Here is a 26,808-nt window from a genome sequence, read left to right as displayed (position 1 = left end):
AAGGAGTTGTCTCCAGGTGACAAGATACCGATTTTATCGACAGTTATTTGCCCCTACGCTATTATCATTCAGTCGTCATGTTTCCAGCGAAACGTACGGGAATTGAATCCGGTGGCCACCAAGCCTGATTGCAATCGTTGTACGGCCAACCATGTCAACCAAAAATAGTTCCCAAATTGTTCAGCCCAATGTAAAGATTGATAATACTACAGTCAGCATTACTGTTGTTTGCCGGATATGCGGATATAGTATACATTTCGTCCAAGAGCGGTATTGTGCATGCTCAAGGGGCCGAACATGATCTATACTACTTGAAAAGACATCATCCAAAAGCATTGAGAAGGGGTTACATCAGATCCAAAGAAAAAGCAACCAGACGCAGACATAGTCCAGGTACCTTGCACACGCGTTGAGCAGCTCACCGCCCTGGAGAACCTCGTTTACCAGCCAATCAACAGCCATAACCAGATTATAGCCGGTACGCTAAGCCTAGTCTAGTAAGGCCGAAAATATCGTGTGGCCGTGCACGGAAGAGAAAAGGATGCAATTTTTCGCTCGACCCTTTTCTTCTTCTTTTTCTTTCTTGGGAAAGCCCGACTTTCTCCATCAGCAGATCGTTTTCTTTCTGTTGATTAATATTTCCCGAGTCGTGTCTCATTCTTTATTTTCGGGACCATCCATTTATTCATAATGCCTATCAGCGCCAACGACGCCGCTCCCGGAGCCGCCATGAAGGCTGAGATCCAGGACTATGCCAACGCCCTGGAGGTGTTGAAGACCTATACCACCTCCGATGGTCTCGACGCTGATACCCTGCTTGACTCTGACAAGCACGGTGCTTTGACCTACAACGATTTCCTGATCCTCCCCGGTTACATCGGTAAGCCGAACCCCGCGCCGATTGAAGAAAAAAAAAAAGACCGATTACTAATTTGTATAGGCTTCGGTGCGCACGAGGTTGACCTGACCACCCCTGTCACTAAGCGTATCTCGCTGAAGGCACCCCTTGTGTCCTCCCCCATGGACACTGTCACCGAGCACAACATGGCCATCCACATGGCTCTGCTCGGTGGTCTCGGTGTTATCCACCACAACTGCTCCCCCCAGGACCAAGCCGAGATGGTCCGCAAGGTCAAGAGATATGAGAACGGTTTCATCCTGGATCCCGTTGTCCTGTCTCCCACCGCTACCGTCGGTGAGGCCAAGGAACTCAAGGCCAAGTGGGGCTTCGGTGGCTTCCCTGTCACTGGTAAGTCAAATCATATTCAATTTCTCCAAAGCACCATCCCCTCCCTCTTGCATGATGACCCATCATCTTTAATTTATAACTTTCGTTCCACTGTAGCGGCGAAAGCCGCATTGTAGAGAACCGATATATTGTCTGAGCAATTTTGTCTATCCTTTTGACTATGTCTTCACACATCAGCTGTTGTCAGCAGAATGCTAACGTTGACTCCCAGAAAACGGAACCCTCCGTTCCAAGCTTGTTGGTATGGTTACTTCCCGTGACATCCAGTTCCACCGTGAACTCAGCGATCCCGTGACTGCCATCATGGCCACGGATCTTGTCACTGCCCCTGCCGGTACCACCCTGCAGGAGGCCAACGAGGTTCTCCGTCAGTCCAAGAAGGGCAAGCTCCCCATTGTTGACTCCAACGGCAACATTGTCTCCCTGCTTTCCCGCTCGGATCTGATGAAGAACCTTCACTACCCCCTCGCCTCCAAGCTACCCGACTCTAAGCAGCTCATCTGTGCCGCTGCTATCGGTACCCGTGAGGAGGATAAGACCCGTCTCAAGCTTCTTGTTGAGGCTGGCCTTGACATTGTTATCCTGGACAGCTCCCAGGGTAACAGCATGTACCAGATCGAGATGATCAAGTACGTCAAGAAGACTTTCCCTGAGATTGATGTTATCGGCGGAAACGTCGTTACCCGTGAGCAGGCTGCTGCTCTCATTTCTGCCGGTGTCGATGGCCTGAGAATTGGCATGGGCTCCGGCAGTGCCTGTATCACCCAGGAAGTCATGGCTGTCGGCCGTCCCCAGGCTGCTGCCGTCCGCAGCGTTGCTTCATTCGCCGCTCGCTTCGGTGTCCCCTGTATTGCCGACGGTGGTATCCAGAACATTGGTCACATCGTCAAGGGTTTGGCCATGGGTGCCAGCACTGTCATGATGGGTGGTCTCCTTGCCGGTACCACTGAGTCCCCTGGCGAGTACTACGTTAGCAACGAGGGTCAGCTCGTCAAGGCCTACCGTGGTATGGGTTCCATCGCCGCCATGGAGGACAAGAAGGCTGGCAACGGTGCCAAGGACAGCAAGGCCAGCAACGCTGGTACCGCTCGCTACTTCTCCGAGAAGGCCAGCGTCCTTGTTGCCCAGGGTGTCGCTGGCTCGGTCCTCGACCGTGGCTCCGTCACCAAGTTCATTCCTTACCTCGTTACCGGTATCCAGCACTCTTTGCAGGATATTGGTCGCCCCAGTCTGAGCGCTATGCACGAGGGTGTCAACGACGGCACCGTCCGCTTCGAGATGCGCAGTGCCAGTGCTATGACCGAGGGTAACGTCCACGGTCTCCACTCCTACGACAAGAAGCTTTACGCTTAGATCCAATCCTCTAGTTAATTGGTCTTTTTTCGTTGTGAATATGTCTCGGGTCCGACCCGATGAAATATGGCCTGGAAAATAAAAAAGGGTTAAAGGATAGGAGTTAACGATTTGAAGATTTACGCCATTTAAGTTGATGAGCAAATATGTTTTTTTTTTCCATTCAAATATCATCCCTTGTAAACCAGTACAGCACAGTAGCCCAAGGAGAGGTCTTTGATGTGGTTGTCCTTGCACATGGCGCCGTGTTCGGCTAGACTCGATGTGGTTAAGTTGCACGCGGGGTAACAGGGGACAGCCTAGGCTCTCGGGTCATTGTCTTCTATAAACACCAGGGTCTCTTCCTCGGCATTGAATATCTTGAGATGTCGAGCATATTCCGACATCTTAGCGGTCAATTAACGCATGCATTGGGCTATCGAAGTTCTCCCAGTCTCAATTTTCGCGCATTTGCATCTCACATCCGGCCGAGGTCTCTTCAACGCTGGAACGCTATAGTAATACCGAGACCATATTCATCTGACACAAGTGCGAAGATCCAAAATTCGAAGATGCCTCGCACAAAGGAAGACGGACAGAAGAAGTCGCCGGCGGTACCCCGGCCCAGTTCTAGGTAAGACACCCCTACATGACATGTGAAATGCAGCCGCATCTCCCTTTGTGGTTAAACCAAGGCACATAATTAATTATATCAGTGTCCTACTCGTCTCCTCAAAGAATGAAATCCTTCTGCTACATCGGGTTCACACATCTAACTCTTTCGCCTCTGCCCATGTGTTCCCCGGGGGCAACCTATCCAGCCAAGATGGGCCCTGTCCACCACCGGAAGATCTGGCAAGGCACGAGGACTCACCTAGCTATAGACGTGCAGCAATCAGGGAGCTCTTCGAAGAGAGTGGAATTCTCCTTGCGATTGACCGGACATCTGGGGAAATGCTCGCAGTTGACGAGCCTACCCGAGACGCAGGCCGGAAAGTTATCCATCAGAGCAAGGTCACATTTGACGAATGGCTTAAGCAACAAGATGCGAACGCGGAACCTGATATAGGTGAGTAACCAATCATCTTTACCCATTTCGTGTTCCTAGGTGAGGCCTTGGCTAAATCTACCAAAGATCGATTGATCCCGTTCACACGTTGGGTCACACCCACCAATGTCCCCAAGCGATACACTACTCAGATGTATTTATATTTCTTACCCTTGCCCACAAGTGTGGACCAGAAGCTCCTCGCCGAACTACCCGCGGAGGGCGAACGCGATGAGCTCGAAGTCCCTACTAGCGATGGTGGCATTGAAGTTACAGAGGCGCAATTCCTTCCTGCGTCGGCGTGGATTGACCGTGCGCAGAAGGCAGAAATCATTCTGTTCCCGCCACAGTTCCTTCTCTTGCACTTGGTATCAGGATTTCTGGATAAGGAGCCTCGGGCAGGTGCTTCTCTTACGGATATGGAGAAGCGCCGTCAAGCGCTCGTCGAGTTTGTGCATTCGGGATCTCCCCCCTGGACAGAGAAATGTATATCTCCAAAGATGATGCAGATGAATAAAGATGGGAGGGCGGTCTTGGCTCTTGATGAACCTGGGCCTGAATTGAAAGGGTCAGACAAGCGGGGTGAATCTGATAGAGTTGTTCTTGTGCGGTTTAAGAAGGGCAGTGCAAGAGAAGTGTCTGTTGGGTGGAAAAAGGAAATTCTTGAGGAAGAGCGGGGAAAGAGCAACCTTTAGAATATATGTACAAGGTAACTTACTGCATAACGGTTAAGGTCTACTGAAGCCAGCCTCTATTGACCCATTGATACTCCCTTACACTGTGAACGCAAGACACCGCCTTGTATTGCCACGAGCCGTGATTGGTGCGCCTCACCACCCGCTCTCCACCTCGGCGCCAGCCCTCGACAAAAGGTCACATGACCCACACAAATCATTTGAGTCTTGAATTTAATGTGCGGCAGAAAAACCCTCCACCTCCAACCTCACCGTCGCCCGTCAAAACCTCACCACCAAACCCGCCAAAATGGAGAACGACAAGGGAGAGATCGTCGATCTGTACGTGCCATGTCTTTCAGTCCCGTCACCCCAGTCCCAATATACACAGTGTCCTGTACCCTCGATGGCCCGTCGACTTTCAGCAATTCCTCGATCCAACCCAAAAGAGATGGCAAAGCGAGTTGAAAATAGCGCACAAATAAAAAAAAGAAATGACCATGTCGGAGGTTGAGATCGTTGCGAGCCATCAGACACAGGACATGCCCAGGACAACCTGCAAAACCACACAGAAGAATAGACAACTAACATGACATTCCTCTTAACAGCTACGTGCCCCGCAAGTGCAGCGCCACCAACCGCATCATCAAGGCCAACGACCACGCCTCCGTCCAGATCTCCGTCGGCAAGGTTGACGAGAACGGCCGTTACACCGGCGAGAACGAGACCTTCGCTCTCTGCGGCTTCATCCGTGCCCGCGGCGAGAGCGACGACTCCTTCAACCGCCTCGCTCAGCGTGACGGTTTCCTCAAGAACGTCTGGTCCGCCCAGCGGTAAATTATCTACAGCGATGTGGTTTTTCACCGGAGGTGGTGTTGACGGGTTGATTTGATGGTATGTGACACAGCCAGTCACCAACATGTCTATCATGTTCCAACAGCTAATTCTTGTCTTGCAGAGGAACTCGGCTTGATGGTCCGTGTTCGGGGAGTTGGTTCTCACGACCAAAAGAAGGATGAAGGGATATAGTTAAAATGTTCCTTGGTTCTTTTTTTTTTTTTCTCCTCCGAGAAACCCTGTTTTCCTACTGTCTATCTATCGAAATGAATGGAATCGACGACTTAATGGGTCAGGTTTTTTTCTCTACAAATCCCGCCTGTTCTCTTGCTGCGATAGAATCTCCCGTCAACACTCATGAAGCAAAAGCAAAAAAATGCAATGCCAAAAAATCGAAACGTTCTCCCTTTCTATTATATATCTCCTAGTGCTCGTCTCACCGCCTTTGCTTCGTTATGTTTATCTGCATCTTCCCCTTTCTTTCCCTTTTTCCCTTGTTTCGCATTGGCATATCAAGGCTTCCTCATTCGTGTAGTCAAAAGAACTAGGCTGGGCTCTCTCTGGTCTTGGTTCTCGGTCTACATCCCATGAGCGAGGGGGTAGCAGTAACACATTCATGCCAGAAATTAACCCCGCCTGCTGAAGAGCCACCGTCGCAAAGATCCATGCGCTGGGGCACAGATACGGGTGGCACATCACACGTAGACAACTTAAATCAATGATTCTTTGATTTCCCATGATATCTGGCTCTCTCTCTCTGTCGGTCGGTGTTACCACTGCGGTAGCTCTCTGTTTATTCTCGTGCCGACCCTTCGCTGCATACATTGAGCTCCTGAAATTGATGACCCGACTGGCTCACACTGTCTTGTGCGTTCAGCAACATGATAACAACCGAACTGTGTCTTGGATATCGCACCAGGCTATGCGAACCAGACTTCAAGTTCAATCTTTGATTGTGGTTGTGAAATCTGTGCTTAGCCTTCTTTATACCAATATCAGAAACCTGATGGCCGAATTATGGCCTTCTTTTGTTATTGATGAGGCAACTGAGAAGTGCGATTGGAAATAGAAATGTGAGTATTTTTTCTCCTGCTTCACACGACCATGGAACATCGGATGCTGGACATGTGCCTTGTGCATCTAAACCAAAACCGGGACATCTAGTCCCTGAACCACCGCCTATAAAGACGCTGATCTGGGTAGTTTCCTCACCATCCACTTTTCAGCCTGCCAAAAGGTATCTCTGTCGGTACATACTGTAGTAAGGTATCAAAATACACCATCAATTGGAACCACGATACTACCGTCCACAAACTTCATCTAAATCTTGGTGCTTCGACACATGATAATCCAATGGACAGGAGGTAAATACGCAGCTGTCTGTGGCCAGGATAGACTGAAAGACATCTGCAAATAGTAGGCATTCTTGTCATCAACTATTACATCTCATCCGCTTTCAACTCACTTTGCAACGATAGAAGTACCAAGATCACACGTTCCAGGTAAAGCCCTTCGAGAAGCAATCCCCGTTTCAGCGCCATTGTCAGCATCCGGAGGTTGCAATAATTCCTCTGGGACCTGCTCTTGATGAGCATACCATGAGCATCAACAAGTAATGAGCTCTCTATCCCAGGAATCTCTAGTCATGAAAGCTCGCCTGCAGAAGTTAGGCGAAGAGATTCATAACCTACATTTCGCGATATCTTTTTTTCCTTATTACATACTCAACTCTATGTCCCAATACTCCAGCTAATGTAACAAATATCTCATTACCACCTGATCCATTGCATTTTGGAATTGTTGAGCTCGAAAATACCGCCTGTGAGACTTTGATATATTTTGTCCATACTCCCCGCCAGGTATACATTAAGAAGAGTTCGCTAAATCCTTATAAACATGGAATAACACATACCCGAAGACCGCGGAGCCAGAAAACACCCATCACTTGTGTTCAAGCATTCAGACATGCAGTGATTACAGTGGAGATTGATGTTCGGGCTTCTGTATGATCATCGAATCTGAAACAGATCGACAGTGAAGGTTTAAACCGAGTTTGTCTCGAGGGTGCTGATAAAGTGACAGCTCATATGAGATACTACGATTGTAGCTCTAGCAGAGGAAGTTGGCTATGTAGAGATGTCTACAGTATATAGCCAGGTACGCCGAATTATTGGTGCATAATAAACATTTTATTCACATCTTCTCATTGTTGGTATGCAATACGTTTCCTTCCACATAAACTCGTGATTCCTGGTAGGACCTTCAAGACATGACCTAAAAAATACTTTTTTTGTTTTGCCTTCTATGAATGTCAAATGCTCCACGTTTAATCCTTCTCCAGACGAACAGCGGGGTTGGTCTCGATGAAGTTCAGATCCACCTTGTGACCAAGGAGCTCACGAATGTTGCTGACACCGTACCTAGTAGATCAATGTTAGTAGATAGCCTCAATCGATTTCAACTTTGTCAGCACTTACTTGATCATGGTGGGTCTCTCCAGACTCAAACCCCATCCGTAGACTCTCATGTCTTTGGGCAGACCCATGGCTTCCAGCATCTCTGGCCGGAACATGCCACTGTTACCAATCTCAACCCACTTACCAAGACCCTCGTGGTAACCGAAGATCTCCATACTGGGCTCGGTGTAGGGGTTGTAGGCGGGCTTGAAGCGCAGCTGGTGGATGCCCATCTTGGCGAAGAAGACCTCCATGAATCCAATCAGACCACCCAGAGTCAGACCGAAGTCGGCAACGACACCCTCGATCTGGTGGAACTCGGCCAGATGGGTAGCATCGACGGCCTCATTTCGGAAGACGCGATCGATACTGAAGTAGCGGACCGGCCGCGGGTTGGCAGCCAACTTGTGCAGCATGTAGGTCGAGATGGAAGTGGTGTGTGTGCGGAGCACCAGACGGAGCGACTCGTCGGCGTTCCAGGGGTAGCGGTAACCAATGGAACCAAACTTGCCGTCCTGGTGAACTTCCTTGACATTGTCCCAGTACTGTTGGTAGTCGAGGGGCTTATCGGACTTGAGCGACTTGGGAAGGTGGGGATCGTTAGGAGAGTCCTCGCGAGGACCGTCTGCCTTTAAGGGATCGGAGATATAGAAGGTGTCCTGGAGATCACGGGCAGGGTGTTGCTGGGGCACGAAGAGTGCGTCGAAGTTCCAGAAGCCGGTCTCGACGAAGCGGTTGGTGGGCATCTCCTCGAAGCCCATTTCGAAGAAAATGTTCCGGAACTCTTGGCGCACCTTGTTCAGTGGGTGGAGCGTACCGGCGGAGGTTGGGGCACCCTTGGCATTGAAGTTGTAGGGCTTGAAGTGGGCGGTTTTCCAGGAGCCGCTTGCGATCATCTCGGGAGTGAGATCGGTCTCCTCCTTGACCAACTCACGAGCGTACTTGGGACCCTTGCTGAACTTGTAGTCGATCTCCTTGCTCAGGACAATCAACTTTCTCCGTTTGAGGTCTTGCATGGCCTTGTTGTCGGTCAAAGTCTTGGTTTTTTGGACGGTGAGCAAGTGCTGTTGCGTCTCGTCGACAATTGAGGTTGTAGTAGCCCGCAGCAGGTCGTTGTCCTTCTTAATCCAGCCACGCTTGAAAGCATTTCCCTGGCCAACCTTGGCGTTGTCCTTGCCCACAATTCCGGGCAACTCGGTGATCTTCAATCCGTCGAGGGCGGCAACCACGACGGCGAAAACCTTCGCTTCGTGACTGCCATTGTTGGCAATTTCCTCACCCTCTGCAGTGAGCGTCAAGACTTCGGTATTAATGGCCTCATATTTGACCATGTCCCGGGATTCAAGGCGGTCGAGCGCAGCTTTGACAGTGGCTGCGGAGGTGGAAGGGAAGGCATCGCTAGCGAGAATGGGGATATCGGACTCGAACAGGGCGTCCAGAACCGGCTTCGTCAAATCAGACGCCATAACAGCCGTATCCTAGAGGATAATTTGGGGGAAAAGGACAATATTGAATATCGGGGGGCAGTATTTCGCAGAATTATGACTCGGCGGGACAGTATGCGGGAAAGCACACCGACCACTTCTGCCGTTTGACCCCGCCAACGGTTTGTACATAAGCAGAAAAGGCACCTTGCGGCAACTTGGATCTTTTGCCCAACGCTAACGTTAATTTATAGTTCGATGTTCCGATGATAGAATGTTCGTGATAGCTGGAAGGATGGAAAATCGAACATGATGAAATGCTGGTCGGCTGTCGACCTTGTTTGAGACCAGTGAACGTTGTATACATTTGACTAGTGACTAGGGACCTACGCGGTCAGCCTATGTCTGATGAGTGTCTCTCAGATCATGTCCGGTAGCAAGACCACTACTGCGGTGACCTTTAAGCGTTTAACGTCCAGTTCTCAAAAGGTCACCACACGTGTTCAGCTGACCGATATCACTAAGCCACCCAAATTTGACCCGAATTGGAATCGAACTATGGAACCCTACACATCCTCATTCATTCCTGACTGGCTTTCCACTGGATCTCAAACCCACCCAATCCCAGGACTGTGTTGCTCGTCTATCCTCGCTAGATACGGGGGGGGGGTTGAGAATGCGTGAGCTCTATATTGCGACCCCCATCGGAGGGCCGGGTGACTGGAGCCACGGGCCCTAGGATCACCGTTACCAAGTCGATCGGCATTTGGCAATGTGAAGCTGATCCAGGAGGTTTTGTGTACCACGTAGCTGAGTGGGAAACTTTATTAAACCATACGTTTGTCCGTGCGGTATTATTGAGGGAAACTCGAAATATCACCCAAATTCATAATAAATAATAAGACTAATAAAATTACGAGGGTTTTCGCGTTTAAATAGGCAACGAGATACTGTATAGAAACCACTGGGGTAAGGTAAAAAAAAAAAAAGAGCGGCATCACCGCCCCTTTCGAAATCCTTTTTTCTCCTCTCCCGTACTCCGTGGACTGCTCATCATTTCTTCTCTACCCAGACCTCCTTTTCCTTTCCTTTTCCATTCTTCCCCCGCAAAGCCTGGCTTACATAACCGGGCGCGCTTTTCCTTCCCCCCCCCCCTTCGTCCATTCTCTTTCCTTTATTCCCGATTGACTCGGGTTCTATTTATCCTCCCCCTGTCTCTACTTGACCTTTGATTCTCTTGGCTTAATGTCGCCGTAATTTCTTTATTTGATATCGTGTGTCAGGATCCCGAATTTCCGGTGAGTGCAACTTATCTAGGCCGAACCGTCCTTCTTCCGTTCAACCGCTTTCTTACCTTATCCCATGTCCGATATATGCGGGATAAAACCATAGATGCTATGTGTCCCCCGATCTAGCAGCTAACAGGGTACAGGGCAACATGGCCGGCGTGGATGAGACTCTTGTAGCCGCGACGGTCGTGCTTCAGAACCTGGCACGAGACGAGCCTACCTCCGGCTCCTCTTCACCCCCTTTTGATTTTCAATTACCCTCCGCGAACGGGCTCAAGTCGGCCAAACTTCCCGGAGAACACAGTCCCGCCAAAGCAGCCTTCGAAGCCGAGCTTGAGGCCTTGGTGCGCCGCGTGCATCATCTGGAATTCCAAGCTGTCAGTCACCACAAATTCCCCGACGATTTTCAACAGCAGACGGATCCCCATGAATCCACCCCGTCTGCTGAAGAACCCACCGAGAAGAATCCTGATTTCTTAAGGACATTTGGGCTCTCTCGCTTGTCGTCCGGTCAAGATTCTGACTCTTTATCTTGCCTCTTACAGCAGCAAAAATCGACTCAAACCGAGCAACTCAAGACTTCCCCAGGCCCAGACGAACAACGCCCACTGGGAGAAATCGACGATGACGAAACCGACGAAGAAGAAGATGGCAGCTCCGGCACCCGTGTCGTACGGGAGGAGGATATCAGCTACCTCCGCAACCACGTCCAAAAACAGGCCGAGGAGATAAGCTCCCAGAAGGATATCATCGCCCAGGTCCGCGATGAGTTGCAAAAACAGGAAGAACACACTCGCCGTGCTCTCACCAAGGTTGAAAACGAGGATGTTGTTCTTCTGGAACGTGAATTACGGAAACATCAACAGGCCAACGAGGCTTTCCAGAAAGCTCTACGTGAAATCGGCGGCATTATCACTCAGGTCGCCAACGGTGATCTTTCTATGAAGGTCCAAATCCATCCTCTCGAGATGGACCCCGAAATCGCGACTTTCAAACGAACTATTAATACTATGATGGACCAACTGCAAGTCTTCGGTAGCGAAGTGTCTCGTGTGGCACGTGAAGTCGGTACTGAAGGAATACTCGGTGGACAAGCTCAGATCACTGGAGTGCATGGTATCTGGAAAGAACTGACGGAGAATGTCAACATTATGGCCAAGAATCTGACAGATCAAGTACGAGAAATCGCTGCTGTGACCACTGCTGTGGCGCACGGTGATCTTTCTCAAAAGATCGAGAGCCGCGCCCAAGGTGAAATTCTTGAATTGCAACAGACTATCAACACCATGGTGGACCAACTTCGAACATTCGCAACAGAAGTAACTCGAGTCGCGCGTGATGTCGGTACAGAAGGTGTCCTCGGTGGACAAGCTCAAATCGAGGGCGTCCAGGGCATGTGGAATGAACTTACTGTTAATGTCAACGCCATGGCCAACAATCTTACCACACAAGTGCGAGATATTGCCACGGTTACCAAGGCTGTCGCCAAGGGTGATCTCACGCAGAAGGTTCAGGCCAACTGTAAGGGAGAAATCGCTGAACTGAAAAACATTATCAACTCCATGGTGGACCAGCTTCGCCAATTTGCACAAGAAGTCACAAAGATTGCCAAGGAGGTCGGAACTGATGGTGTCCTCGGAGGACAAGCCACCGTGAACGATGTCGAAGGAACATGGAAGGATCTGACTGAAAATGTCAACCGCATGGCTAACAACCTGACCACTCAGGTGCGTGAGATTGCGGACGTCACCACCGCTGTCGCCAAGGGCGACTTGACCAAGAAGGTCACTGCCAATGTCCAAGGAGAAATTCTCGACCTTAAGAGCACTATCAACGGCATGGTGGACCGACTCAACACATTTGCTTTCGAGGTCAGTAAAGTGGCTCGTGAGGTCGGTACGGACGGAACCCTTGGCGGACAGGCCAAGGTGGATAATGTGGAAGGAAAGTGGAAGGATCTCACCGACAATGTGAACACCATGGCGCAGAACCTGACCTCTCAGGTACGAAGTATCTCAGACGTCACACAAGCTATTGCCAAGGGTGATCTCAGCAAGAAGATTGAGGTGCACGCCCAAGGAGAGATCTTGACGCTCAAGGTCACTATCAATCACATGGTAGGTCGACTCGCCAAGTTTGCTACCGAGCTGAAGAAGGTCGCTCGAGATGTCGGTGTCGACGGCAAAATGGGTGGTCAGGCCAACGTGGAGGGTATTGCGGGTACTTGGAAAGAGATCACCGAGGATGTCAACACCATGGCCGAAAACTTGACGTCCCAAGTGCGTGCGTTTGGCGAAATTACGGATGCCGCCACAGACGGTGATTTCACCAAACTCATCACGGTCAACGCGTCAGGTGAAATGGACGAACTGAAGCGAAAGATCAATAAGATGGTGTCCAACCTGCGGGACAGTATTCAGCGTAACACTGCCGCCAGGGAGGCCGCTGAACTTGCCAATCGCACCAAGTCAGAGTTCTTGGCAAATATGTCTCACGAGATCAGAACCCCAATGAACGGTATCATTGGTATGACACAGTTGACCTTGGATACGGATGACCTTAAGCCGTACACTCGAGAAATGCTCAACGTCGTGCACAACCTGGCAAACAGTTTGCTCACCATTATCGACGACATTTTGGATATCTCCAAAATTGAAGCTAATCGTATGGTGATTGAGAGCATTCCATTCACCGTTCGTGGTACTGTCTTCAATGCCCTCAAGACATTGGCCGTGAAGGCGAATGAGAAGTTCCTCAGCTTGACATACCAGGTTGACAATACCGTTCCCGATTATGTCATTGGTGATCCATTCCGTCTACGCCAGATCATTCTCAATCTGGTTGGCAACGCCATCAAGTTTACTGAGCATGGTGAAGTCAAGCTTACCATTCGGAAATCTGACCGTGAGCAATGCACAACGAACGAGTACGCCTTTGAGTTTTCTGTTTCCGACACAGGTATTGGAATTGAGGAAGACAAGCTTGATCTCATCTTCGACACCTTCCAGCAAGCCGATGGCTCAACTACCCGCAGATTCGGTGGTACTGGTCTTGGTCTATCCATTTCCAAGCGTCTCGTGAACTTGATGGGTGGTGATGTTTGGGTTACGTCTGAATACGGCCATGGAAGTACCTTCCACTTCACCTGCGTGGTGAAACTGGCAGACCAGTCCTTGAGCGTTATCTCCAACCAGCTTCTTCCATACAAGAACCACCGAGTGTTGTTCATTGACAAGGGCCAGAACGGAGTGCAGGCTTCTAACATCCTGAAGATGTTGAAGAAGATTGCACTAGAGCCTCTGGTTGTGCGAAACGAGGAGCATGTGCCACCGCCAGAAATCCAAGATCCTTCTGGCAAGGAGTCCGGCCATGCCTACGATGTTATTATTGTGGACTCGGTCGACACCGCAAGAATACTGCGAACATTCGATGAGTTCAAGTACATCCCCATCGTTCTTGTCTGTCCATTGGTGTGTGTCAGCTTGAAATCCGCACTAGACCTCGGTATCAGTTCATACATGACCACCCCATGCCAGCCAATCGATCTTGGAAATGGTATGCTCCCGGCATTGGAAGGCCGCTCGACACCGATCACCACCGACAACTCCCGTTCATTTGACATCCTGCTTGCTGAGGATAACGATGTGAACCAGCAACTCGCAATGAAAATTCTCCAGAAACATAATCATAATGTGTTCGTTGTTGGCAACGGTCTGGAAGCCGTCGAGGCTGTCAAGAAGCGTCGTTACGATGTTATCTTGATGGATGTTCAAATGCCTGTTATGGGTGGATTCGAAGCCACTGGTAAGATTCGTGAATACGAACGTGAGAGTGGGCTTCAACGAACCCCCATTATCGCTCTTACTGCCCACGCCATGTTGGGTGATCGAGAGAAGTGTATTCAGGCTCAGATGGACGAGTACTTGTCGAAGCCGCTCAAGCAAAACCAGATGATGCAAACCATTCTCAAGTGTGCGACCCTTGGTGGTTCGCTGCTCGAGAAGAGCAAGGAGTCACGCATTTCAAGTAGTGGGGAAATGCATCCCAATTACTCAATGCCCTCCGACAACCAGAATCAACAGCAGTCGCAGCAACCTCAGCAGCGGTCTCAAAAGCAGCAGCAACAACAACCATTGCCACAACCTCCTCCTCCTCGCCTCGCACCGGAAACCCGGGCTGTGACCACCTCTGGTCCCATCGCCCGGGGGAGTGTTGTCAGTCCCACAGAAGAGAAAGAAGAAGAGATGATAGACGAGCGGGTACGTTAGCCGTATGTTCGAACATGAGTGGTTTGAACCAATTTGGCTAATCGTGTTCTCTCACTATAGACCTTGTTGCGATCAAACAGCAGCTGATTGCGTTTGCTTATCACAAGAACTTGTTTTCTGCCTCGCAGACTTGCAGCTGATTTCTTGATGTGGCCGTTGATACCCTGTCTATATGAGTCTCATCCTATTAGATCTGTCTGCGTTGATCTTTTCCATACCCACCTGCCTCTTGCTTTGTCTTGTGATGCGTTTTCAATCTTTTTCTTGTTATTTCCACCGCACCTACCTCTTGCATTCGCTTGTCTTTTATCGTATCATTTATCCCGATGGAGATGGTGTTAGGCGCATACTATTCGATACGACTTGGTTTGATCTATAAGGAAGTCCAGTGAAATACTGAACAGGGGAGTTATCGCTTACCAGAGGGGCGCTTTGTTATTCTATTCCTTTCGTCTTGTCCTTTGGGATCCTTTCCCATCTAGCCCTTCTTTTTTTCTCCCCTTCTGTTTCTGCTTCCCTCAGGTTTTCTCTCTTCCTTTCCAATTTTGTATTGTATTTAGTTTATATTTCCTTCTTCTTCATCATCATCATATCAAGCGCGGCTCACGACCACCAGCTCTTCATTCTCAGTCAGGGCTCTTTCTAGTCTGCCATTTTCATGGAGGCGTATTCTCTGTCTCTTATTTCTAGCGCTCTTGGTTCTTTTTTTTGCTGAGATCAAAATGTCACCTATTGTTTCTTTGCTTTGGCCTTTTCTAAGATTCTAAACGATTGATTGGTCTCCTTGTAAGTCGGAGTGTAATGTGGGCTTCTCGTGAGCCCTGATTGAGACATGAAGGGACCCAAACCAAAGGAAAGAGAATCAAGGTGAGTCACACATGAACTTCGTAATCATTGACCGAAATCACCCTTGATCATGGAGATTCGCTCCGTCGCATCCCAGGTAGAGTCATAGATGGGTCTCGGGCCCGTCGGTGCCTTCGGTCCCCCCCTGTATTGGCATGTTGGTTCGGCGCCGAGATGCACTTGACATCCCAAGCCCTATTAAATACCACGAAGCACCCACGGCTTACTTATTTCCCAGGGCATTTTGGATTATATTAATTCTTTCAAATATACTCAAATACTTACACACCTTATTTGACTACCGTTCTCTGCCATGGCTCATTCGATGGATGAGGAACGGCTTGCCCAGCCGGACAGTGTCTCGATTGACAATGAGAAGTCCTCAATTCACGATAAAAGGCCTTCGGAGGCCAATGGCGACAATATGAAGTATCCAAAAGGGGTCGAGCTGGCAGCCATCGTCGGTTCGATTCTGCTTGCTATGTTTCTAGTCGCATTGGTATGGACTTCATTGATACACGGATCTTCATGTCAACATACTAACGACTCCTTCGAACCAGGATCGCACTATTATTGCCACCGCAGTACCTGAAATCTCGAATCAATTCAATGCTCTCGACGATATCAGTTGGTACGCCAGTGCCTATCTCTTGACAAGCTGTGCCACCCAGCTATCCTGGGGCAAAGTGTACACATACTACTCGACCAAAAACGTCTTCTTACTCGCAATCCTAATCTTCGAAGTCGGCTCAGCGCTCTGTGGTGGTGCCCCCAACTCCAATACCTTCATCGCAGGACGTGCGATAGCAGGAATCGGCTCAGCGGGCATCTTCTCTGGCGCAACGGTGATAATCGCACAGATTGTGCCACTGACCAAACGACCCATGTACGTAGGACTCATGGGCTCCACGTTCGGGATCTCGTCCATAGTTGGACCCTTGCTCGGCGGTGCCTTTACAGACAAAATAACCTGGCGCTGGTGCTTCTACATCAATCTTCCCATCGGCGGGTTCACCCTGGTGGTGCTATATCTGTTCCTCGTGGTCCCACCCCCACGCGACTCCTCCATCTATACTTGGACGCGGCAGATCCTCCGCCTGGACCCACTAGGCGGCGTATTGTTCCTCTGCGCGGTGATTTGCTTCTTGCTTGCCCTGCAGTGGGGTGGGACGACCTTTGCCTGGGCGAACGGGCGTATTATCGCACTGTTTGTGATGTCGGGCGTTCTCATGATCGCCTTTGTCGGCGTGCAGATCTGGCTCAAGGCCGATGCAACTGTGCCGCCGCGGATCTTCAACCAGCGCAGCATTGTCAGCGGCGTTCTTTTCGCCTTGTGTGTTGGTGGTGGGCTCATCTCTATGCTATACACCTTGCCGCTGTGGTTTCAGGGAGTTCGAGGCACCAGTGCCGTGAAGTCTGGCATCGACACGATCCCTATGGTGCTTGCTTTGGTGGTTGGATCCATTCTCTCCGGTGCGATCATTACCAGGGCGGGATACTATGTTCCGTTGATGTTTGTTGCGACAATTTTCATGTCGATTGGCTCTGGGCTGATGACGACCTTCGAGCTTGACACTAACCATGCTGCCTGGATTGGATATCAGGTGCTCTTTGGTATTGGCATCGGCAGTGGAATGCAGCAGCCATCTCTAGCGGCACAGACTGTCCTACCCATGGAAGATGTCGCTATTGGTGTATCTCTTATGTTCTTTGCTCAGTCGCTCGGCGGGGCGGTCCTCATCGCTGTTTCTCAATCACTTTTCCAAAACTTCCTTCGCACAGAATTGCCCCTTATTCGGGGTATTGATTCATCGAGAATTCTAGAGGCTGGAGCGACGGGCCTCGTTGATGCAGTGCCGGCTAACAAGTTACATGAGGTTCTGGTTGTGTACAATGATGGTCTGCGACGGTCCTTCATTGTCAGTGTCGCAGTTTCTTGTTTAATGATCATCCCGGCACTCACAATGGAATGGAGGTCGATCAAGAAGAATGATGCGCCTGCTCCTGATACTTCCGCTTCGAAGTCATGAGGAACTTTGCATCTACTGGCGAGGAGAGCTGTATTGGATTGCGCTGGACATTTCATACATCAACAGCCCAACGCAGTTTGAATGCACTAGCCAGGTACATTGTGGCTTAATTTAGGAACGCGAATGTATTTAGTCAACTTTAGAGTTGAATGTTATAGTTAGACAGGGCATTGAGACTTTATTAAGAGCAACGCTATTCCATGTATAACTATCTTTGTTCGACTAGTTCAACTTGTACCTCGGCTTTGGACAACACGTAGAAGCCAGAATACTGCGGAGATATTCTATCCTAGTCTAGCCCAGCTTCGCTGCGAGGAATGAAGATTGGGCAATACTCTAAGTCAAGGGCCGGCTCGTCATACCAATATACGAACGGAAAGGCGTTTCTGGCCTCGAAGCAGCCTAACTTCAGCGTCAATTTCACGAGTCTTGTCATACTTCTAAACCAAAAATGCCCAAAGAAAAGGCAGGTCTGACAGAATCAATGTAACCCTTACCATACCAGACGACCTTGTATCAGTCTCATGTATACATTATAACAATTTCTAATTCATTCTCCAAAGATCTCATTGTAGCCGTGACCAGTCTAGTCGCTGTACTGACTAGCAAAATTCTATGTAACATTTTGGGTAATTGCAAAAAAACATTCTGTTAGCCCCAAGAAGCTGACAGCCCACTGGATATGAGATATGATGAAAAACATTGATTGCTTTTAAAACACCATGAAAGCATGCCCAACTCCGAAAATCTGCAAGTTGCAGGAACCGTGTCGTATCTGAAGAAGCATGAAAACAAAAGGAAAGAAAAAGAAAAAGAGGAAATGCTCGAAAACAGATTTAGTCGATGTCCATCTCCTCCTCGACACCACCATCCACCAAGAGCTTGCCCTTCTTCTTCTGGCGGAGTCTCTCCTCGCCGTGGACTCTGTTGGCGGTCTTGCTCTGCTCGGGAACCATGGCCTGGCCCTCCTGGCGATCGCGGAGTTCCTTGCGGATGAGGTGCTCGCCAGTGGCAACGACCTTGCGGTCCTCCTCGCGCTTGCGGTCGCGGGCGAGCTTGCCGGCCAGACGGCGTTTCGTGAAGACACGCTCGCGGCGGGCTCTGATCTCCTCCACTCTCTCCATGGCGGTAATGGTGGCGGCCACCAAGTTGCGGTCGTACTTGACGGGGACGTTTCTCTTCTTGGCGAACTGTGACAGGACGAGCGAGGAGTCCACGATCATTTCCTTTCCGCGGGCGGCACGGTGAGTCTTGGTCCACTTCAGCTTGCGGGGCTGACGCTTCATCTTGAAGTTCTTGTGGCACTTAGACCGACAGAAACGAAATTGCCGGGCATCGTTGCGGACGAATGTGATGCCTTTGCTTGGGAAAGCCGGGCGGGAACAGAAGTGGCAGGTTTCAACACTAGACACAGAGGCATTAGTAGGGGATCCACAAGAGAGAAAAATGAGAGAAAACGTACCGCATGGCTGTGGATGGTGTTGGATATGACTTTGTTGAGTCGCAAGAAACTTTTTTTGAAGCTGGGCCTGAATGGTGGAGCAGACGACGCTAAACCCGTTTGGGCGGTGAACGCTGACTTTTCTATCCCGCAGCGCCTTCACCTTTCCCCGTCCAAACATCGACTCATCGTTCCGTGTCCGTCAATCTACTCAATGGCTTCTGTTCTGACTATTGGTCTCGGTGTCGGCGTCGCGGCTTTCCTCGTGAGTATTGAAATCACAGACCACCTTTCGGCATCAGCCAACTAACCTGTTTTTAGGGCCGTGCCGGTCTGGTCGCCTACCGCCGTTCCGCTGGAGGTGTCAACGCCGCTGGAAAGGCATTCTACAAGGGGTTCGTGGACCTGGAACCTCGATAAGGATATATTGGAATCTTGGCTAATGGCGTGCACAGAGGATTCGAGCAGCGCATGACCCGTCGGGAAGCCTCCCTGATCCTTCAACTTGCGTATGTCCCCCAGGCCCTATTGACTCCCAATGCATCCCAACTGACTGAATATAAGTGAACGAACCTTGACCAAGGATAAGGTGCGCAAGAACCACCGCCAGCTCATGCTGCTCAACCACCCCGATCGCGGCGGTAGCCCATACTTGGCCACCAAGATCAACGAAGCGAAGGAGTTCCTCGACAAGCACACCTGAGACTCTTTGCAGACGGCATTTCCTCAATAATCAGCCCTGCCGATGAAGGAATAGTGAATTTTGGTCCGGATTGCTCAGTATCGACAGTGGTCGGTATTTTGGGCGCATAGCGTGGCGTTGGTTTTGGCATTTACGGGGTCGCAGGATCATTATCTGTTCCGGCGACCTCGTTGTATTTATATGCACTTTGTTTTACATATCCTGACGAGATCGCCACTCTTGAATTGTACTTTTATCTACTGGATCACTTCTCACTTGGATGTTCACCTGGACTCGGAAACCGGGATTCGCGGGCATCACGCACCGCGTGTCTCTCCGCCAGATTGTCGATCCCTGCTGGCGGCACTTCAGACGGTGAAATAGACATAGCGATATTCCAACCCATCCTGTACATGTATGACACGTAAGTTCCCCGACTTGCAGGGCTGCATGGCTGCGGAGACGGAATACCCCGCGGATACAACCCAAGCCCAATATCCGAGACAAATAGAGAGAATCCTGCGCAGTTAATGCCAATAGAATGGAGGGTTCAACTGCTGGGAACGGGGTGTAAAGCGAGTACGACCGCCCCTGTCCCGTTCGGACGAAATGGACCGCAGAGACCGGCTCGGCGATCGGATTTTAGGATATCCGTCTATGATGCCACTAACCTTTCAGAGCTTGAAGTCTGGTCTTGATGTCTGATGCCTGATCTCTGATCTCTGATCTTGGATCTTGGATCTTGGATCTGTGACATATTCACGTCTTCTCGTATTCGTCTTGGTCGCGGTTGAGTCATTTCTGACCTAAACTTTCCAACGTTTCATTGAGAGCAAAGACTCTGACGTCTCTGAATGCGCCCTGCGTTTCCATGATTCCAGAACTGCCATCGCCCTTGAAACCAACCCGCTAGCGCATTCCGACATACCGTTCTTCTGACACCGCTGTCGCCTCCACTCCGCGGAGTTTCTGTTGCCCCTCACACACAAAATGGACGGCCTGGGAGAAGGCGACGGCATGGGCTTCGACATGAGGCAGATACTGCCAAACCAGCAGCAGCTTTACGGAGGCTACGACAATTCTCAGATACAGGCGGGGTCAATGTTCCCCGATGATTCCTCCATAACCGCGGGGGATGAGACCAATGATGCGAAAAGACGCAGGATCGCCAGGGTGAGGACCAAACCTGTTTGTGGTGATGGGACCCATAGCTGATGGAGGACTAAATACAGGCATGCGATATGTGTCGAAAGAAGAAGATTAAATGCGACGGCAAAATGCCCAAGTGCTCCCACTGCATTAACTACAAAACCGAGTGCATTTTCACACAAGTCGAGAAGAAGCGGAACCCCCCCAAAGGGTATGTACACTGCGGTGGATTTAGCGAACAAAGTCTGACCATAGCAGGGCGAAATATATCGAGGGTCTAGAGAACCGACTGGGACGCATGGAGTCACTGTTGCGCTTGTCAGGCTTGTTGTCGGAGGAGGATGGCGGCAAGACGGATCTCGGGACGCTAGAGAAACGACTGGCCGATCGGACGAACGCTTTGAATGCAGCCAAGAGCTCGAACAAATTCATGGCTCAAGCACCCCAAGCGCCCCCAGCAGCAGCACCGCAGCAGGGCCCGAGTTCCCACCAGACCACGCCCCGTATGGATTCACACTCTAGCCCACAGACGGCCGCCACGTCTCCCGATTCGCCAAAGTCAGAAACAGAAGTCGAGGCATTGTCAGATATGATGTGTTCGTTAGTAACGAATAACTGCGGAGAGACTCGTTATATTGGTAGGTTCATGATGCGAATTACAGGACAGCAAACTGATATAATATGACACAGGATCTTCATCAGGTTTCTCTATTTTCTCCCCGAAGGGTATACAATGGGTGAATGAAAAGACTGGCGATACTTCTTTCCAAGACATGATCTCATCAGCCTACGTCGACGACAACAAGTGGATGTACTGGAAACCCGAAATCTTCAGCGACATCTTCGCAAGACGCGTTTTCAAACCTCTTCCGCCGAAAGATGAAGCTCTTTCGCTGTTCAAAGATTTCTTCGAGAACTTCAACTGCTTGTTTCCACTATTCCACGAAGCAACGTTTATGCACTTGGTAGAGCGGCAATACTCGCGTGATCCCTACGAAGGTTCAGGATGGTGGGCGAGTATCAATGTTGTCTTGGCAATTTCTCATCGGCTTCGTGTCATGAGTAATCTTGTGCCACACGAAGAAGATAAAAAGGCATGGTTGTACTTGAAAAATGCCATGGGCGTTTTGACCGAGCTCACTATGCGCAACACCGATTTACTGAGTGTGCAAGCGCTACTGGGCATGGTAAGTTCAATTATTCACATTCCAGGTCATGGATTTGTCTAATTTGTTTTTAGTCACTCTTCCTTCAGGGCACTCCTAACCCGCAGCCTGCTTTCTTCCTAGTTGCTGCGGCCATTCGTCTTTCACACAGCATTGGTTTGCATAAACGCGGCTCTGGCTTTGGTCTCAATCCGGTCGAGGTTGAGCAGCGAAAGAGAGTCTTCTGGATTGCCTACCTTCTCGATAAAGAGTAAGATTCTTCTGCTACCGTCCTTGATATCTGCTAACAAACTCGTAGTATTTGTCTGCGCTCTGGTAGACCGCCAGTACAGGATGACGATGACATGAATGTCGACTTACCGAGCGAAGACCCACCTGACAACGTTGGAAACGTACCTTTAGCTGATGGTAGAAGCAAGTTCAACTTGTTCCGATCAATGTGTGAATTTGCAACCATTGAAAGCAGAGTATACAAGCGACTTTATTCTGCCAAAGCATCGAAGCAGTCCGATGGCGAATTACTCAATACCATTGGCGATCTAGACAAAGAGCTAGAAGACTGGAAAGACAGCATCCCTATCGACTTCCGACCCGAAAATGAAATCCAAGCCACACATACTCCTCTTATCCTCCACATCGTCGTTCTTCACTTTGCCTACTACAATTGCCTTACCACAATCCACCGGATGTCAGTACATCACGGTTATTGGACCAGCCGGCTGTCCAACTATGCTATCCAAGGACTGAATGCACGACCCTTGAACCCAAGAGTCTTCCTCTCGGCTGTGCTATGCGTCACAGCTGCCAGAGCATCAATTAATTTGATCAAGTATATCCCACAAGGAGATTTCGCCTGTGTTTGGTAAGTGTTGACCCGGTCATGTTGCTTTTACGGCGTGCTAACTAGAACATTAGGCTGATTCTTTACTACCCTGTGTCTGCGCTCGTCACCCTTTTCGCCAATATCCTCCAAAACCCTACGGATGCCCGTGCTCGATCCGACGTCAAATTAATGAATGTGGTCGTTAACTTCTTGTCTACCTTGGTTTCCGACGAATCCAATGGCAGCATCAAGCGTATGCTTGGTCTGTGTGGTGAATTCGAGAGGATTGCCAAGGTGGTCCTAGACAAATCCGAAAAAGAATCTCAATCGAGAAAGAAGCGCAAAAATGCAACGGACGAGTCCGTAGGACAGGACGAGTCCGAGGAACAGTCTGCAACTTCGCCGTCTGCCAAACGCACCCAAGTTGCATCCAACGCCGCGGGTTTCTCCCCCTCGGTATTCACTAAGCCTATGGCTCCTTCCCCCGGTGGATCTAAACCATACCACGGACCCTCAATGCCAACAGGCGGCATTTCTCCAGATCTTCCGAGTAATATTCATTCCATGCCGGGCATGGGCCAAGAATTCTCGGACATGATAAGCCCCGGTCAAATGAGTGGTGTTGGCTTCTCGGATCAGCCCTCATTCGGAACTACTAGCCCAGGCATAGCACCATTCCAACAGCCCTTTGTCCCTCAGGATCTCTGGCAGATGCCTATGACGATTGAGTGGGATTGGGCCGACATGTCGACAAACTTCCCTCCGTTTGAAGCGGGTGTTGGTCCTAGTGGCCCCCCACCTGGACAGTGATGACTTATTGCATTTTAATATTCTCCTTTGGAGTTCATGAAACTGAGATCATTAGTTACGGTGTTATCTCCCCTCAATATCTATCTCCCCTTCTTGTACATTGAACTATATCTTATTTTGAACCTATCTTTGGTTTCCGTTACGCAGCGAATGGCGCAGGGGTGGACTTCCTCAAGAATTTGTACAGAAAGATTTCCATTTCACTCATATCCTGAAGGTCCAGAATTCATATAATTACCTCTATTATTCGCCGTTAACTCGGGGTTAAGCTAAATTCCATGTGCTTCCAATAATTTATGACTCAGCCGGATCGGCGAAAATTTGGAGCCGAAGCTGGAACCACACGGGCGTCACCTCGGTCCTGCTCCAGAGCTTCACACCCCCCCCGGCTCAATTCTTGCTCCACCGCCTGATATTGATGGACAGTGAACTCATCCATTGATTTAAAATCCGATTGTACACTTTTTACCCCCGCCATCGCAGCCCTCGGGGCTCCCTCCCCTCGACCATGGCCGCTTTACTCCGACGGCCAGGCAATCTTGCTCGCTTCTCGAGGAAAGCCACAGAATACACTAGTCGCACAGGTTACGCATCCTTGCGTGTGCAACCGCCCAGACTATCATCCGTTATCCTATCGAGCCGCGCCAGAACCTACTCCACGCAAAGCCCCGGTGGCCCAACACCCGATGACAAGAACCGGAACAACACACCGGGAGACAATGGCTCCAGGCCTGCTTCTCGCCTCAGTGAGGCTGAGGAGAAGCAGGTCAATGACTTCCTCGATTTCGTTAACTCATCACCCGAGCACCGTGCCCATCTCCGAGCAATGATGACCAAGAACGGAGTGCCGCCTGAAGTTAAGCCGTGGATCGACCCGAGCCAGACACCAACTTTGATGGATCGTATCAGGTTGACTCGCTGGTTATGGAACAACACGACTGAGCAGGCAATGCAAGCTGGCAAAGCTTCTGGTGGAATTTCACACGAAGACATTGTCAACATGTTCAAGGACAGTCCGGATGCGAAGGAGCAGAAGCTACCGGGAAAAGAATCGCAACAACAGCCCGAAAATAAGGGCGAGGAGCCTTCCAAGCCCGAGCCGGAAAACGACCCGAAGAAGGATAACGAGGACCCCAAGAAGGATAACGAGGACCCGAAGAAGAAGAAGCAGGAGGGGAATAAGAAACAGGACGACAAGAAGGGCAAGATGCCTCCTAACATGGGCAAAGTCCTCGAGTTCCGTTTCGATCCCGCCTCGTTCTTGGTCACCTCTCTCGTCACATACTACATCTACCGCAGCTTCTTCCCCGGTGAAAGCAGTGGCCGGGAAATAACTTGGCAGGAATTCCGGGCCAACTACCTCGAAAAGGGCCTTGTGGAGAGATTGACCGTCTTGAACCGCAACAAGGTTCGGGTTGATCTCAACCGCGACGCCGCGGCCAACGCCACCGACGCCAATGGCCAGCCCGTCTCCTACGTCTACTTCAGCATCGGTTCCGTGGATAGCTTTGAGATGAAGCTCGAGGCTGCTCAGTACGAACTTGACATTCCCTCGGACGAGCGCATTCCTGTCGCTTACCACGACGAGACACCATGGGGCGGTGTTCTGATGTCTTTGGCTCCTACCCTTCTGTTCCTCGGTGGTATCTTCTGGATGTCGCGACGTGCTGGTGGTGGTGGCGGCGGCCAGAGCGGAATCTTTGGTATTGGCAAGAGTCGTGCCAAGCGTTTCAACCATGAGACCGATATCAAGACCAAGTTCGCCGATGTCGCGGGTATGGATGAAGCCAAGGTTGAGATTATGGAATTCGTCAGCTTCCTTAAGCAGCCAGAACGGTTCGAGAAGCTGGGTGCCAAGATCCCCCGCGGTGCTATTCTCTCTGGTCCTCCCGGTACTGGTAAGACGCTGCTTGCTAAGGCCACTGCTGGTGAATCTGGTGTGCCCTTCTACAGTGTCAGTGGTTCCGAGTTTGTCGAGATGTTTGTCGGTGTCGGTCCCTCTCGTGTCCGTGATCTCTTCGCCAACGCCCGGAAGAACACTCCCTGCATTATCTTCATTGATGAAATTGATGCTATTGGAAAGTCTCGAGCCAAGTCAAATGTTGGCGGTGGAAATGATGAGCGTGAAAGCACTCTCAACCAGATCCTCACTGAAATGGACGGTTTCAATACCTCCGAGCAGGTGGTTGTTCTGGCCGGTACCAACCGACCGGATGTTCTTGACAAGGCCTTGATGCGTCCCGGACGTTTCGACCGACACATATCCATCGACCGCCCTACGATGGACGGCCGTAAGCAGATCTTCCGTGTATATTTAAAGAAGATTGTCACCGACGAGAATTTGCTCTACATGGAGGGCAGACTCGCCGCTCTCACCCCTGGTTTCGCTGGTGCTGATATCGCCAACTGTGTTAACGAAGCAGCTCTCGTTGGTAAGTTTTTACTCATTCACATATTGCATCAGAACAACGCTAACATAATTTCTAGCTGCCCGTGAAAACGCAGACAAGGTCGTTATGAGACACTTTGAGCAAGCCATCGAGCGTGTCATTGGTGGACTGGAGAAGAAGTCCCTTGTGCTTTCTCCCGAGGAGAAGCGCACCGTTGCCTACCACGAGGCTGGCCACGCTATCTGTGGCTGGTACTTCAAATGGGCTGATCCTCTGCTCAAGGTGTCCATCATTCCCCGTGGCCAAGGTGCATTGGGTTACGCCCAGTACCTCCCCGCGGGTGGTGACACCTACCTCATGAACGTCAACCAGATGATGGACCGTATGGCCATGACTCTGGGTGGCCGTGTCAGTGAGGAGCTTCACTTCGACACCGTGACCAGCGGTGCCAGCGATGACTTCAACAAGGTTACTCGCATGGCCACCGCCATGGTGACCAAGTTTGGTATGTCCTCCAAGCTGGGTTACATCTACTACGAGGAGGACGCCCAGCAGCAGCTCCACAAGCCCTTCTCCGAGGACACTGCCCGCACAATCGACCTCGAGGTGCGCCGTATTGTCGATGAGGCCCACAAGCAGTGCATCCAGCTCTTGACCGAAAAGAAGGCCGAGGTAGGCATCGTTGCTGAGGAACTCCTTTCCAAGGAAGTCCTTGGTCGCGACGACCTCATCCGTCTTCTTGGTCCTCGCCCTTACCCCGAGTCTGGTGAGTTCGCCAAGTACTTCGACGGTAAGGGTGGTGCTACCATTGCTCCCCCCGACAACCAGAGCCCCGAGCAAACCTCTGGTAAGGATGGCCGGGACGAGACTCCTCTACCTCCTGCATAAATAGGG

The 26,808-nt window shown here is 50.4% G+C and overlaps 9 protein-coding genes across 9 annotated transcripts; 7 read left to right on the top strand and 2 right to left on the bottom strand.

The window, feature by feature from the left end:
* Nucleotides 1–690: 690 nt before the first annotated feature.
* On the top strand, nt 691–4,324 carry N7511_010161 (Cystathionine beta-synthase core; the record flags this gene model as incomplete). The annotated part of the gene is made up of 6 exons (XM_057132538.1): nt 691–880; nt 941–1,249; nt 1,461–2,560; nt 3,154–3,215; nt 3,298–3,650; nt 3,717–4,324. 6 exons carry the CDS (start codon nt 691–693, stop codon nt 4,322–4,324), a joined length of 2,622 nt encoding a protein of 873 aa, XP_056980526.1.
* Nucleotides 4,325–4,542: 218 nt separating this feature from the next.
* rps21 (40S ribosomal protein eS21) lies at nt 4,543–5,140 on the top strand (the record flags this gene model as incomplete). Its single annotated transcript, XM_057132537.1, has 2 exons — nt 4,543–4,645; nt 4,912–5,140. Exons 1-2 carry the CDS (start codon nt 4,614–4,616, stop codon nt 5,138–5,140), a joined length of 261 nt encoding a protein of 86 aa, XP_056980525.1. The 5' UTR covers nt 4,543–4,613.
* Nucleotides 5,141–7,466: 2,326 nt separating this feature from the next.
* N7511_010159 (phenylalanine--tRNA ligase subunit alpha) lies at nt 7,467–9,062 on the bottom strand (the record flags this gene model as incomplete). The annotated part of the gene is made up of 2 exons (XM_057132536.1): nt 7,467–7,560; nt 7,618–9,062. The coding sequence occupies 2 exons, from the start codon at nt 9,060–9,062 to the stop codon at nt 7,467–7,469; spliced, it is 1,539 nt and encodes a 512-aa protein (XP_056980524.1).
* Nucleotides 9,063–10,458: 1,396 nt separating this feature from the next.
* Nucleotides 10,459–14,577, top strand: tcsC (putative two-component osmosensing histidine kinase (Bos1); the record flags this gene model as incomplete). Its single annotated transcript, XM_057132535.1, has 1 exon — nt 10,459–14,577. The coding sequence occupies one exon, from the start codon at nt 10,459–10,461 to the stop codon at nt 14,575–14,577; it is 4,119 nt and encodes a 1,372-aa protein (XP_056980523.1).
* A 1,159-nt stretch (nt 14,578–15,736) lies between these two features.
* N7511_010157 (MDR family MFS transporter) lies at nt 15,737–17,453 on the top strand (the record flags this gene model as incomplete). The annotated part of the gene is made up of 2 exons (XM_057132534.1): nt 15,737–15,922; nt 15,984–17,453. The coding sequence occupies 2 exons, from the start codon at nt 15,737–15,739 to the stop codon at nt 17,451–17,453; spliced, it is 1,656 nt and encodes a 551-aa protein (XP_056980522.1).
* Nucleotides 17,454–18,289: 836 nt separating this feature from the next.
* N7511_010156 (ribosomal eL24 family protein) lies at nt 18,290–18,920 on the bottom strand (the record flags this gene model as incomplete). Its single annotated transcript, XM_057132533.1, has 2 exons — nt 18,290–18,857; nt 18,916–18,920. The coding sequence occupies 2 exons, from the start codon at nt 18,918–18,920 to the stop codon at nt 18,290–18,292; spliced, it is 573 nt and encodes a 190-aa protein (XP_056980521.1).
* Nucleotides 18,921–19,108: 188 nt separating this feature from the next.
* Nucleotides 19,109–19,597, top strand: pam18 (putative mitochondrial DnaJ chaperone (Tim14); the record flags this gene model as incomplete). Its single annotated transcript, XM_057132532.1, has 4 exons — nt 19,109–19,159; nt 19,216–19,289; nt 19,350–19,403; nt 19,459–19,597. 4 exons carry the CDS (start codon nt 19,109–19,111, stop codon nt 19,595–19,597), a joined length of 318 nt encoding a protein of 105 aa, XP_056980520.1.
* A 969-nt stretch (nt 19,598–20,566) lies between these two features.
* Nucleotides 20,567–23,524, top strand: atrR (transcription factor atrR; the record flags this gene model as incomplete). Its single annotated transcript, XM_057132531.1, has 7 exons — nt 20,567–20,749; nt 20,809–20,936; nt 20,984–21,363; nt 21,416–21,912; nt 21,966–22,141; nt 22,190–22,753; nt 22,807–23,524. The coding sequence occupies 7 exons, from the start codon at nt 20,567–20,569 to the stop codon at nt 23,522–23,524; spliced, it is 2,646 nt and encodes an 881-aa protein (XP_056980519.1).
* A 508-nt stretch (nt 23,525–24,032) lies between these two features.
* On the top strand, nt 24,033–26,802 carry N7511_010153 (uncharacterized protein; the record flags this gene model as incomplete). Its single annotated transcript, XM_057132530.1, has 2 exons — nt 24,033–25,956; nt 26,012–26,802. 2 exons carry the CDS (start codon nt 24,033–24,035, stop codon nt 26,800–26,802), a joined length of 2,715 nt encoding a protein of 904 aa, XP_056980518.1.
* Nucleotides 26,803–26,808: the final 6 nt, after the last annotated feature.

This window comes from Penicillium nucicola, assembly GCF_028828085.1.
Source record: "Penicillium nucicola strain IBT 29836 chromosome Unknown utg000010l, whole genome shotgun sequence".
NCBI classification, from domain to species: domain Eukaryota; kingdom Fungi; phylum Ascomycota; class Eurotiomycetes; order Eurotiales; family Aspergillaceae; genus Penicillium; species Penicillium nucicola.
The sequence above is the reverse complement of the archived record's forward strand: the minus strand, read 5'-3'. Positions and strand labels throughout refer to the sequence as shown.